The sequence below is a fragment of the Parus major genome, chromosome 1 (assembly GCF_001522545.3).
Source record: "Parus major isolate Abel chromosome 1, Parus_major1.1, whole genome shotgun sequence".
NCBI classification, from domain to species: Eukaryota; Metazoa; Chordata; class Aves; order Passeriformes; family Paridae; genus Parus; species Parus major.
The window spans coordinates 24,071,043-24,083,521 of NC_031768.1; the positions used below are offsets into that span (position 1 = coordinate 24,071,043).

General features: G+C 39.7%; 1 protein-coding gene across 4 annotated transcripts in view; it reads left to right on the forward strand.

The window, feature by feature from the left end:
- The window catches only part of COL4A2 (collagen type IV alpha 2 chain), a 137,129-nt gene that overhangs the window by 80,170 nt on the left and 44,480 nt on the right, over positions 1-12,479 (forward strand). For all 4 annotated transcript variants that reach the window (XM_015621895.3, XM_015621906.3, XM_015621915.3 and 1 more), the window contains exons 5-10: positions 5,864-5,998; positions 6,080-6,124; positions 8,221-8,337; positions 9,066-9,137; positions 10,721-10,756; positions 10,849-10,911. In XM_015621895.3, coding sequence (XP_015477381.1) covers positions 5,864-5,998; positions 6,080-6,124; positions 8,221-8,337; positions 9,066-9,137; positions 10,721-10,756; positions 10,849-10,911 — 468 coding nt within the window. The remainder of the gene's footprint in view (positions 1-5,863; positions 5,999-6,079; positions 6,125-8,220; positions 8,338-9,065; positions 9,138-10,720; positions 10,757-10,848; positions 10,912-12,479) is intronic.

Here is a 12,479-nt window from a genome sequence, read left to right on the forward strand (position 1 = left end):
TGTTTTGCCCTGTGTGTTTGTATTTCCTACCCTTCCATGGATTGTTTTGATCTATTCTTCCTGGGAGGAATTACAAAAGCATTTCAGTCTTGCTTAAACAAAACTCTTGAGTTGCTGAGGTGGATGGTACCATTCAAACAACATAATGATGGAAGCTACAGAAATGTTCCATTTTCTTCTTTGCCATGGTAGGTGTTGTGCACATCATTGTCTGTCTGTACTGGGCAGCCCAGTGCCACCAGGAGCAGCTGCTGAGCCAAACCATGCCATGGCAGCAAGTGCTCCATGTGGTCTGTTTTTCTCTGCCTCTCAGCCCAAAATGATGCAACACCATAGGTGAAGTATTTCTGACAAAGTGTGCACTTCATGGAACTGAACCCCAAACCCTTCCCCTACGTATTCCCCTCTAATATGTTTAATCCATAAACTCCTTGATAACCTCCTGGATTCATGCTCCAGCAGAAATGCTGGGTGATATGCCCACCCTAGTCTGACTCAAGAACCACAGCAGGGTTCTTCAGGTTCTTCCTCGCAGTTTATGTCTTTGGGAGTGGTGGGAGCACAAAAATCATAGATTTTTTATTAGGGGTCAATGATTGTTTTAGTGCACTACATCCACTGAAACCACCTGAATCACAAATTCCTTACATTTGCACTCAGTTTTCCACATTTTGCCAGCATTTCACTTAAAAACTTTTCTGTTTCTTTCTTGTGTGCCTAGGGAGATGTCTTTTCCTGGGTTAGCACTTTTAATCAGCCCAAAAGTTGCTCATTTTTCTTATAAATTATTTTATTCCCTGTTGAGTTTTTGTCTGTTCCGCTTGCTGGTCTCACTGAGTAGGAGTGCAATGAGGTCCTTGCTGTCACGTCCTTTCTCCATCTGTTCTTACAGGGATCGTTCCAGACTAAGAGCTCTTACAAAAAAATCCCAGCTCCAGCTTTTCTGTCATGGTCAGATCACCCTTCCCGCAGGAAATGAACTTGTCCTTTCACCAGTGACCTTTTTAAAATGTCAGGGAATTAACCTCCTTTCTTTTTGTCCACTGTTAAAAGAAATGATGCTCTACAAGGCTCATTTCCGTGTGGGGAATACTGAATCATCACATTCCATGTACCAGAAGCAATTGCAAAATGGCTATCTGTAATGAAACATGGAGAAATGGGCTCAGTGGCTGGGAAGCTCTGTAGAAACTCTGATTCTGTCTCCTCTTTATTGCAAATCAACAGTTTTACTCCTGTTTCTGTATCTCCACCCTGGTAGGTGGATTTCTCAACAATTCATGATTCCTGTGTTTTAAAACCTTTGGAGCAGGTACTGTCATTTATAGCATCTCTCTTTGTATAGCACATCTAACATTTGGTTGCTCTCAAAATTAGCCCACCCTCCTCTGTCAATTTTGTTTCCACACTGTAAATTTAACAGTAAATTAAAAGGAAGAAAGTATTGCAACATGACATCTCTTTCATCTGACTGATCGTAAAAGAACTGGAAATTAAAGTTCAAGCTGCAAAACATGAACATTGAGTACAAATTTAAAAGTCTGATCAGGATCTTCTTACGTCCACTGGTACTTAATTGTAAAATGTAGTTACTGAATCCAGTCACAACCTTGGCAGCATTTTCTTTTGTGCATGTCACTGGACAAGTGACAATGTATATATAACATGGCATATATTTTCTGGGGAGATTTCCTCCAGGCTTTCTAATTTCCAACCTTTTCTTGTCTCTGTAAGTAGTTTTTGCACAATATCTGGGCTGGCCACAAGAATTTTGCAAGACCTTTCCCAGTCAGATGAAGTTGCAGGAAGGAAGAGCAAAGCAGGGACTGCCTATTTAGGTGTATATCCTGACATTGCGAGCTTTGTAATTCAACTAAACAGTTGGAGAGGTTTTGTATAAAAACAATGAAAGAACTTCTTGTTAACCTTCAAGATATTCCACCAGCCCTCTTTTTCCTTTTATTTTTATGTGTTCTCTCAGAGGTTCTGGCCATGGCATTCCACACACACTTCAGTGAGCCTCTTAGCACTGGCCTGTGAGTCCTGTGCTGGGTGACATGGGGTAATGGTGCCATGCTCTTGGTTAGGGTAGAGTTCACTCTAGTGAAATGGGAAGGGCACCAAGGGCCAGAGCGTGTACAAGATAAAGTATTTTATGAGTTCTCTAAAATATGACATGGATGATAGGTTCCCCTAGGCTTTTTTTTTTTTTTTCTTTTTTTCTTTTTTTCTTTCTTTTTTTTTTTTTTCTTTTTTTTTCCTTTTTAAGACCTGGAGATTTTAAGTCAAACCCAATTTTACAGCTTTGGAGAATTCTCTAGGATTTCTGACCCACAGGCAGAGTAGTACCATGCATGGCATGTGTCACACAGGGGTATTTGGGACTAACAATTGAGTCATGCTTTGTTTGACTGAACCTTTCAAACTGATTGTCTTTGCTTAAATCTCCTCAGTGGCCTTTGCCAAAGAGAGAATGTTCTTAGGTCACTTGCTAATGAAAAGGGGACATACTTGTCCAACAAAAGATCTAAGATAAAGAAAGCAGAGTTAAAGCTGACATGTCTGAGTTAATGAAGGTTAACAAAGTTAATTCAGTTAACAAGCCGAGGTACTAATTGGCTGAAGAATTACACAAGCATTGTCATGATATTAAGTATTTCTTTAGCTCTGACTCTAGCCTTGTGTTAAACTAGTCCCATGAGGATCTATTCTCTTGTCTTTATATTAAATAATCCATATTCCTCGACAAACAAATGACCAGATAACTACCAGGAAAGCATGGGGAAATGGTGCTGATACCCAGCCCTCTTCCTTGTTTTTCATTCCTTGTTTATTGCTTCCTCCACACCAGACAGGGAAATGGGGCTGGAAGTGGGAGAGTGGTATCTGATGTAGGAGTTAAGAGAGGTAACCATGTTCCATGGAATCCCACCTTTGAGCTCTGCATGGCCTCTACAGAAAGCCAGGCACAGATCTGAAAATTCTGAACATAACCAGCCTTTTGTCAGAAACTGCAATGAAAAGTTTTGCATGTGTTCTACCTACAGACAGCTGCCCTCTAAAGAAGGTAGAAGGGAACTAAAGAGACAGTTTACTTACCTCAGGAGAATGAGTGTTTTTTGGAATTTGGATTATTTTATTCTGGCTTCCAGATACTCCAAAAATGAAGGGGAATTCTAAGTGCACAGAACCTGTGTCTTCCTTTCTTTGCAGAAGCAACTGAAACATTTATTTTCAGAAATTACATGCAACTGGAGCCAACTCAAATCTCTACAAATTAATTTGAATAATTTTTTGTGTTCTTTGCAGATGTAATAGATATGCTTCCATTCATTTTTAACCTTTTTCTAGATTTGAGTGCATGAGGAAGAACAAACTACCTTAAGTGTTGAATAATATTTTAAGGCTTTATAGTAAAATTGAAATACTTTTGATTCATATTTGCATGAGAATTTATACTGCTTTACCAAAAGAACCCCCGCCCCAAAAAAAAAAAAAATCACTGACTCCATTTTTGTAATGCATTAAATGTCTATTTCCCTAAAAAGACAGTTCTGTGGGGCATGCTCATATGTATTTTATCAATTCCTATGCACTTGAATTTTGAGCCTTAATAGGTAAGAAAAGTGGAGAAAATGTGGTATAAGAAAGATTTTTTCTTTTCTTGATCTTGGAACTCACACTGAAAAATTCTGGTTCAGATTTAAGTCATTATTGAAGTGCTTTTAATCAGCATCTTTCCATTTGAGTCAAGCAACTCAGGAAATATATCTACTGTGACCTGCACCTCCACAGAATAAATTTTAGCGATTCATTGCATTTTGAAAAAACTAAAAACTGATGCTGGTGGAGGTAGATGCATTTGTAGTAGCCAGTGGTGCCTGGCATAAGGAGATGAGCAGCTGCTTGTTTAGATACCTATGCCTCCTGCCAACATGAGTTCTTTCATGTTTTAGAGGTATTCGTGTAATCTTTGTTCCTTCTCAGTTTGTTAATCTGAAAAGACATTGGCCTCTTAGCACCTAATAATCAACATGAACAGACTTGGTTTAAAAGTAAGGATACTTTATAAAGTCAGGCTTGGTTGTAAGCAGAGGGAAATCTCTTTCACACTGACAGCTCAAACACTTAAATTCATGTTGCCCTTTGGCACTGCTTCTAAAATATCAGTCTGGGTAAATCAGTCACAACAGTAGAGCAAAAGATCCATACTACACAAGCTTCATCCTGGTGGCTTGTCCCAAGGAACTCCATGTAATTCAGCCTTCATATTGGCTCATTCCTAGTCTTCTTCCAAAATTAAAGACTTGCACTCGGTTCTGTACTTTGTTTGGCTGTGTCATCTTCTCAATATGGACTCATATGATAAGATTTAATATGGATTCATATGATAAGATTTGAAATATAAAACCTACCCACAGTGACAACCATTTTACATGGAAGCACTGTGGAAAATTGATTTGTTTTTGAAGCTACAAAAAATGTGTTTCAGTCATAGCGTTGGTTTGGGGTATGTGGTATGAAGACAAGTATGGCACAGATAAATGTTTATTTTAGATAGTTGTTGACTATGAAGTTTTTACAGTGTATCACAAATGGGCCTATGAGACTAAAATTTTTCCTAATATCAATAAGGCATTGTTCAGTATCTTTGGTACAACTTTCTGATCCAAAGAAATTATGCTATTTTCAGGTTTCTTTTTTTCAAGTCCCTCCACTGCCCTCTTTCCACCTAAATGGCATTAAATGAAGTTGAACTCTTGAAAAGGAATTGCATTCACCTTCTAGTTCCTTCTTTGAAGGCATGGGCAAGATATTTTATACTAAAAGAAGGTCGTATTTTTAAATCAGCTTTTTTGGTAAAAATATATATGCATTTCTTCATGATTTGCTGTAGTTCTTCTCCTTTGTGAGATACTGGTGCTGTTCCAGCCTGGTGTGTGAAAAAAATCTAATTGCGTTTTAAAAACAACTTTCATTAGATTTGACTTAATTGGAATGTCTTGGTAAATGGTGCTTTGCCCCATTTAAAACATATTTCTCCAGAAAAGATTGCAGCAATGTACTATTAATGTCATTAGTGCAGTGAGTACATGCAAAACATGTGTGCCTTTAGTGATGCTACGTCTGGAATGATATTCAAATACTTCAGTTCACAGGTCTCAGACATACTGTCACAATCCATTACTTAAACCACCATTGTGTCATTTCAAAATTGTTTTTTCCCCTTTTGAGCCTTGTGATGTTGGCAGCCAGCAGGGATTATTTTTAAACAATGGTTGAAGTGGCGTGAAGAGCCAAGCCAGCGCTGGAAGGGAAAATGACCAGAGAGCCCTGTGTGCAACTCTTCAGCCTGTGTGGATCCATGCTTGTCCCATCATTTTCGGGCTCCACTGCTGAATAGAAATATTGTCACTAAAGAGGCAGAAATTCCTGCCATTAAATATCAGATGCCACTTGTAATAAATATGGCAAATAAGCAAATTTCACAGTTAAGCATATTTTACTTGTTTGGAGCATCATGCATTGTATTGTAGGAGAATTGCTCTTGAGAATCCTCATTCCAAAGAAAACAGTTTTTTCTTAGAGTGGCCATGAAGAGTGAAGTAGTGAATATTGATTTGGATGCTAATATCTGTGTGTTAATTTTGTGACCACAGGTGCAGAATAGTCGCTGCTGCTGGAGTTTCTCTGTGTGGTGTTTCAGATGACTTTTATCAAAGAGCCTGGCCTGCTGGGATGGAAAGAAATTCTGTGTTTATTTTTTCTTTGAGAGATTGACTCTGTTGCAGCAGTGATAGCTTATCCAGCTTCACACATCACAACTGTTCCTATGTAAATGCTGTTTTATTGTTTTTATCAGGGCCAGCCAGGACTCCTTGGATCACAGGGATTCACTGGACCACCAGGATTGATGGGGATCCCAGGAGTGCAAGGTCCCAAAGGTCACAAAGGTGAAAGAGGATACCCAGGAATAACTGGACCCAAAGGAGAAGTGGTAATTTTTGAATATCAAATGTTCCAGCTAATAAGCAAAATGCTAGCAGAACATCATTTTAATTGTGTTGTTTCACTCTAGGGACAAAGAGGAGTCACTGGATTCCCCGGGGCAGATGGCATTCCTGTAAGTAGCGGGTTACTTCATCTTTAAAAAATCACCAAATGCAAATATTGCAGGCTAGGTTAAAGCCTTTGTACTTTAATTAAAATGTCTGGGTTAAGTTCTGCATCAGCCACATACACACTTTTCAGCTAAGGACATTTTCTGAAGTGAATGGAACTGCAGATACACAACAAAAGAGCAAAATCTGTGCTCCCTCTCATTCTCTCAGATAATTAAGGTCCATTTGCTCTGTCCTATGGAGAAATCCCCTTGTAAAAGGGGCAGAAAAGGATAGAAGTTTCCTGTGTCTCTGGAGGTTACCCAGCTAATGTTCTTCTGTAGGAAAGACCTGTGACATAAGTGCTTCACAACTCTTATGCTTGTGAATGAAGGATATGAGTTGGTCATTCCTAATTATTTCTGATTCGCAAAGCTCATATAATGACCACTGAATTTAAGAATGCTATCTATGGTTAATTTGCTTTATATAAGCTCATGTGGCATGCTTGAGATTGTCTTTAAAATCTTACTGATCACTAAACAGTGTAAAACTTTGAACAAATTGACCAGGTCTATGAAACTGAAACACTCCAAGAGGAAAACCGGGTAAAGTTCATAGCACAGTATTTTCCCAGCCTACACTTCTTTACATCTCGTGTCATAAAATAACAAAGAAATCTGAGTCACTGGAATCCCTGGACAGAGTTCCCAGGCTTGGGTTTCCTTTGTAGTGCTCTCTGACACCGGGGCCCCGCTTTGCAGCCCACGCATCCACATCCACTCTGCTTTCACCCTCTTTTGTTTCCAGAAGAGCTTCCTATCAAGTTTCAGGGATTTCTCTCACAGTCTTCCTTGTCTCCCCCTTTCTCACTCTTTAAGGAAAAAAAGACGACCATATTTGCCATTTCTATTAACACTCCTAAGCCAAGGATCTTGTTCATCTCACTGCATCATGCTGAGTTTTTTTCTAAGCACTGTAACATCCTGGGAAGCAGAGTAAATTGCCCCCCTGTGAAGCCCAGTGTTGCTGTAGCTGAACTGCTTCTCTTACCTGGGCATGTTTTCTTTTTCAGCCCTACCTCCCTGACCTTTGCTCATTGCATTGTGAGGGATAAATACCTTCAGACAGAGCTTGAACCTGCATTTTCATTGTGTACTCTCTTCGAGCTCCGCTACCCTTCAAGCACCCTTATATTTTCCAGCCATTTTTTTCACTGCCCACAGGAAGGCAGGCAGATAGACACCTGAACTAACCACAATTGCACAGTGCTAGGATGTGGGGCTGGGAGCCAAGAGAGAATGGTGGCAAGACTTGAGTCTCTTCTGGGATGAGGAGTATTTGGTGGAGCTGAGTAAGGACATGAATATTCTTCTGTTTTTTCTAAACAACGGAGCAAAAGCCAAGAGAACAGTCTTGCTATGGACAAAGGAGAAGGGAGAAATGTTTTATGTTCATTTCTGGTTTTATGTGGCTGAGCCTGCTGGAACAAAGAGCTCCTCAAGGGAAGATTTGCTTCTCATCAACCTCAGTGCAAACGAGAAGCAACAGCAGTTAAGGTGAATGTAGGAGCAGCAATGAAAATACAGTTTGAGTAACTTTTCAGAGGCTCTGTGTCAAGGCCTTGGAATGCCCCCAGCTTGCTACCTTTGAGCCCTGCTGTTTGCTTCCATATTCACAGCCTCATCATGACACTCAATCTAGCTCCAGTGGCATCTTTGACTTTTTTCCTGGCTTGGAAGCTGTTCAAACTCAATGAGGACCATTTCTTCCCACTCTTCCAGTGTGAGGCACTGAAATGCTTAACAGTCTCAGTACTTGGTGGATCCCTACACAGCAGCCTCATCTGGCTTAGTTCTCTGCATAACAGAGCCTGCATTGAACATAGCTTTCTTAGAGGTCCTTCACTACTCGTTTTTTCATGCTGTCTGGGGCATCTGGTTCAGGCTGCAGCTATATTAAAAAAAGGCACTGTCTGTTTCTGTCTTTGAAAATCCTAGTTTCCCATGGATCCAAGCCTTGGGCTTAATGTGAGAATGTCTAAATACTTCATGACTACAGGAAAAGGAAAACTAGAAACAGATGGATAGATAAACACTTTTTTTTTTCCCCTCAACAGGGTCATCCAGGCCAGCCAGGACCAAGGGGGAAACCAGGTCATGATGGCTGTAATGGGACAGCAGGTGACCCTGGTGACTCGGGAACTCCTGGACTCTCCGGTTTCCCTGGTAGCATTGTAAGTGGCTGGCAGTAAGTGAGTCTCTGAAGCTAAGAGCATTGCTGGAGTGAGTTTCACTCACACCTGGGTTGGGTTATTGGGACATTTCTTAACAAAGGGAATGTGGGGCTCTTTGGCCCAGCATTTGTGCAGTCTCAGCATGGACACACTGCACTGTGTTTGGTCATTGCATTGCAGCCAGGGCCAGAAGGTCTGCTCAAGCTATTCCTGTCACACAGGTCTTGCAGAGAGATTACTGTAGGAAAACCTGTGCAGCTTTAATCAACAGCAATAATATAATATTAAACTCAAAATTGCTGATGAAAGTATTCTTTTCTTCCATGCCCCACGGCCAAAGTATTGTCTTTTCATGGTGAGATACACAAGATCATGCTGAGGTGAGCAGTGGGGCTCCTGGATTTACGTGGGCACATGTCAGCCCTGGGAAGTGCAGCATCAGCTCTAGCTAGGAGGTGCTAAGCCATTATACCACTCCCTGGTAATGGGGAGTTTCTCCCCAAAATTTAGAAATTCATTCTTTTACATACTCTAAGGGTTTACACTTTTTTTTTCTAAGCCATAAATTTCCAAAGGTAGGCATAGTCTCTACCTCTAAACTGCAGTGTGTTTATGTACACTTATGAAAACACCAACAAACATTTTTCATTTAGCTCTTAGCTGTTTACATGTTTACATAGATGGTGTGAGAGCTTACACTGTGTTTTGGTTTTTCTGGTCACCTCCAGGGAGTCCAAGGGCCCAAGGGCCAGAAGGGAGAGCCGTACATAGTAGCGCCGGAGATCATCAGCCGACACAGGGTGAGTCTCTAACTCCCAGCTGTTATTCTTGCCCAGCACCGCTTTTCAGACATGTGATGGAGAGTAAATTTTTCTTATACTCTGATGGGCACAATACCAAGAGGCCCACTTTGATTTTTTGTTGGCTTTGAAAGGCAGCTTCTGCTTTCTCCGGTTGCAGCAAAGTTTATATGATGTCCAAGGCAAAAAATTCAAACTCAGTTATTTTCAGGGAATGTCAGCCTATAGGTGGATTGCAAAGGCACTGGAGATGATGTAGGTCAAGTATTTCCCTCTTTATCCAATGATTGCCTTTGTATCCTGCATGGCAAAATTTTTTCTTTGCCATAGGTTTTTCCATTGAATGGTTCTGGTTACTATTAGCATCTTTCCTGTAAAATTTTCATGCAAGTGTTTCCTTTTTTTAGGGTCAAATATCCTTCAATATTTTATTTAGTTATTTATTAAACCCCAAGTATTCCAATGGCTTCTTTTACTTTGTCTAATCCTTAATTTTTTTTAAGTTTTGTAATCACTTGCATCTTTTTCTTATATATATATATATATATATATATATATATAATCTTGCATTATTTGAAGGTATAAGAGGGAGATAAGGGATTACATATGTAGAGTATAAATCGTGGCTGATATTAAAGCTACAACTGAGCTATACTCAGCACAGAAGGGATCTGCTGACATTTTTTGTGTGTATTTTGTGCCAGCAGTAAGTGCCAAAATAGGTATTTCTCTTGACATATTTGTAAGTTGCCTGTATTTTTTATGGAAACCTCTTTTCCTTTTAGAAAATCTTCAGATCTGCAGTTAATAGTCAGGAGTGATTAAGTAATGTTTAAGAAATGCTCAACTGTATTGTGGCCAAGGATGGCTACTGACACCTGTATTCATTTCAGAAAGTACTTGGTTCCACAAATTATTCTGTTAACTAAACCCAAATTAACCAGGCAGTTAAGATGCTACTTAAAATGATTGAAGGTGTTTGGACTGAATGCCACATTATTTATGTGTGTTGAAAGGTCTTTAGGCTAGAACATTTTTGGTTCTAATTTCCAAAAACATTTCAGCATGTACTGAAGTTAAAATATGTGGTCACTGAAAACAGTATGTTCCAAATGCTTTTAGTGACTCAGAAGAGAATCAAAATGATTCAGTAATTCCCACGCAACTCAGGAAAATGAGCTTGGACATTTCAGCTAAGGTTATAGCCCTAATTAAGCCACTGGTTAGGTAGGATTTTTCTAAAAAAATAAATTCAGCATGGTCTGCTATATAGTTCAACTTTTTAGTTTGGATCCCTAACTTCATCAGCCAACTTTCTACCCAACTTTGTACCCTTTGTACCCTTCTATTACATACAACTGAACCACATCTATAAGGTATGAAATCTGTGTGGCCCACATTCAGTTATCTCAACATCTCTGTGGAATGCATCAATAAGGAAGGGTTTGTGTAACATGGCATGCTCTAATTAGTTGTTTGAATGAGAAGAAAAATAATGAGCAATAAAAAGATTTTATTCCATTCTGTATATAGAATTCATTGCATTTTTACTCCTTTCTTTCTCTTTTGGTTTTTTATTTTAGGGAGATCCTGGGGATTCAGGGTTCATTGGTTTTCCAGTAAGTAGTGTTACAGTGGATGTGATGAAGAGTCAGCAGTAACTAATACCAGAACAACATTTATTGATAGTTGGTGGATTTTTTATTTAAAGGGACCGCCAGGTACACTGGGTATTCAGGGACCTGTTGGTCCAAGAGGACAGCGAGGAAGACCAGTAAGTATATTTAAATTATGTTCTCTAGAAAATTAACCAAACAGAAGAATTATCTCAGCAAGTTCCATTCTGTTGGATTGTAACCTAGGTTAGAAGGTCTCAATGGATGTGAAACCTTTTAAAAAGCACTATGAGACACTGAGGGATGAATATGGCAGGAAGAGGTACAGGGGTTTTTGCCCTGCGCTGTCAGAGGCTTTTGATTCATACTGTATTTTTTTAACCTCCTTGGAATATCTCCCTACACTGAGTTATCAGAAATATAATTACTTGAATATTTTATGTTTTCTGCTCATAAAGAATATGTATATTTGCTCTCTGTACTTCCCACAGGAGATTGAATGGTATTTAGAAAGCAATTTTATCTTTAAACTATTTTTCAGTGATTTTTTTTTTTCCAAAATCATCATTTACAGCATTGATGTTGACATCTGTTGTAGTATAGTTCTTTGAGAAGACTGTGCTCTCTCCAGATACAATTTCTACATTTCTTATTTCCATGGTTAATAGTTTTATGGGTGAGAAGCAGCTAGTCAAATTCAATAGATTTCATTTTCTTTATGATTCTTTTATTTTCCTATAATACAAGTTTGTAGCATTTGCTCTTTTCATTGTCTCGTCAAAATTTACATTGGACCTGCTTTACATCCCTGATCTGAGAGGCAAAAAATTAATTCAGGGCATCTGACTCATAGCCTCCATAGCTGTTTTCAGGGACACCCCCTCCACCCCAAACCCCCAAAAAACCCAGGCTAAACCAAACGAAAAAGACCCTAAACCCACAGCATGCTAAGCCTTTCAAAGTTAATTTTCTGCACTGACCTGTTTTATTACCTAGAGTAAACTGCACCTTTTCTTTCTCACTTGTCCTCCTGAAGGGAAATCAGTCCTTTAATTACTTTTTCTTTAGAGCAAACCCACAGAAGCTCGGAGCTTCACACAGGAGCCCAGCCTGCAGTGACTCATGTTCCCAGTGTTGTTCCTGGGATGTTTGGAGTGCTGTGAACCGTACATTTTCAGAGCCCCTGTCTTGGGGAGGCCCCACATCCCTCTGGTTACCATATTGACAACATCTCTTTTGAGAAAAATACATCCAACTTTATTTACTGCCTCTAAAGCTATGACTCACCTGTGAGAGAGACCCGGGAGCACTTCTCAGGTCTGAGTTTGCATCGTTGCTCTTCTCTAAGTGCTGGGTAGTGCAGAAGACGGGTGTGGCTCCCCTGCAGGCTCTCCAGGTTATGGGATGCCCTGTGCAGTGCATCTGCCCAGTAGATTAGGCAGTAACTCACAAATTACTCAAGTAAAGTGATTCAAAAGCAGATTTTTTTTCAGAACAAGTCTAGTGTTTGTGCACAAAAAGGTATGTAGCAAGGCAGAGGTATGTAAAAAGTTCAGGTGTCACCTGGATGTTACTATCTTTTCCTTGCAAATTAGGCTTGATTTTGCATTATGCAGCTAACATCCCCTTCAGGGCACAGTAGGTGGACAGTTCCATCTGCAACCTTCTATCCTTTCTGTGCCACTCATTCACCATGAGCTGAACAGCTCATGCTTCTTATTCACCT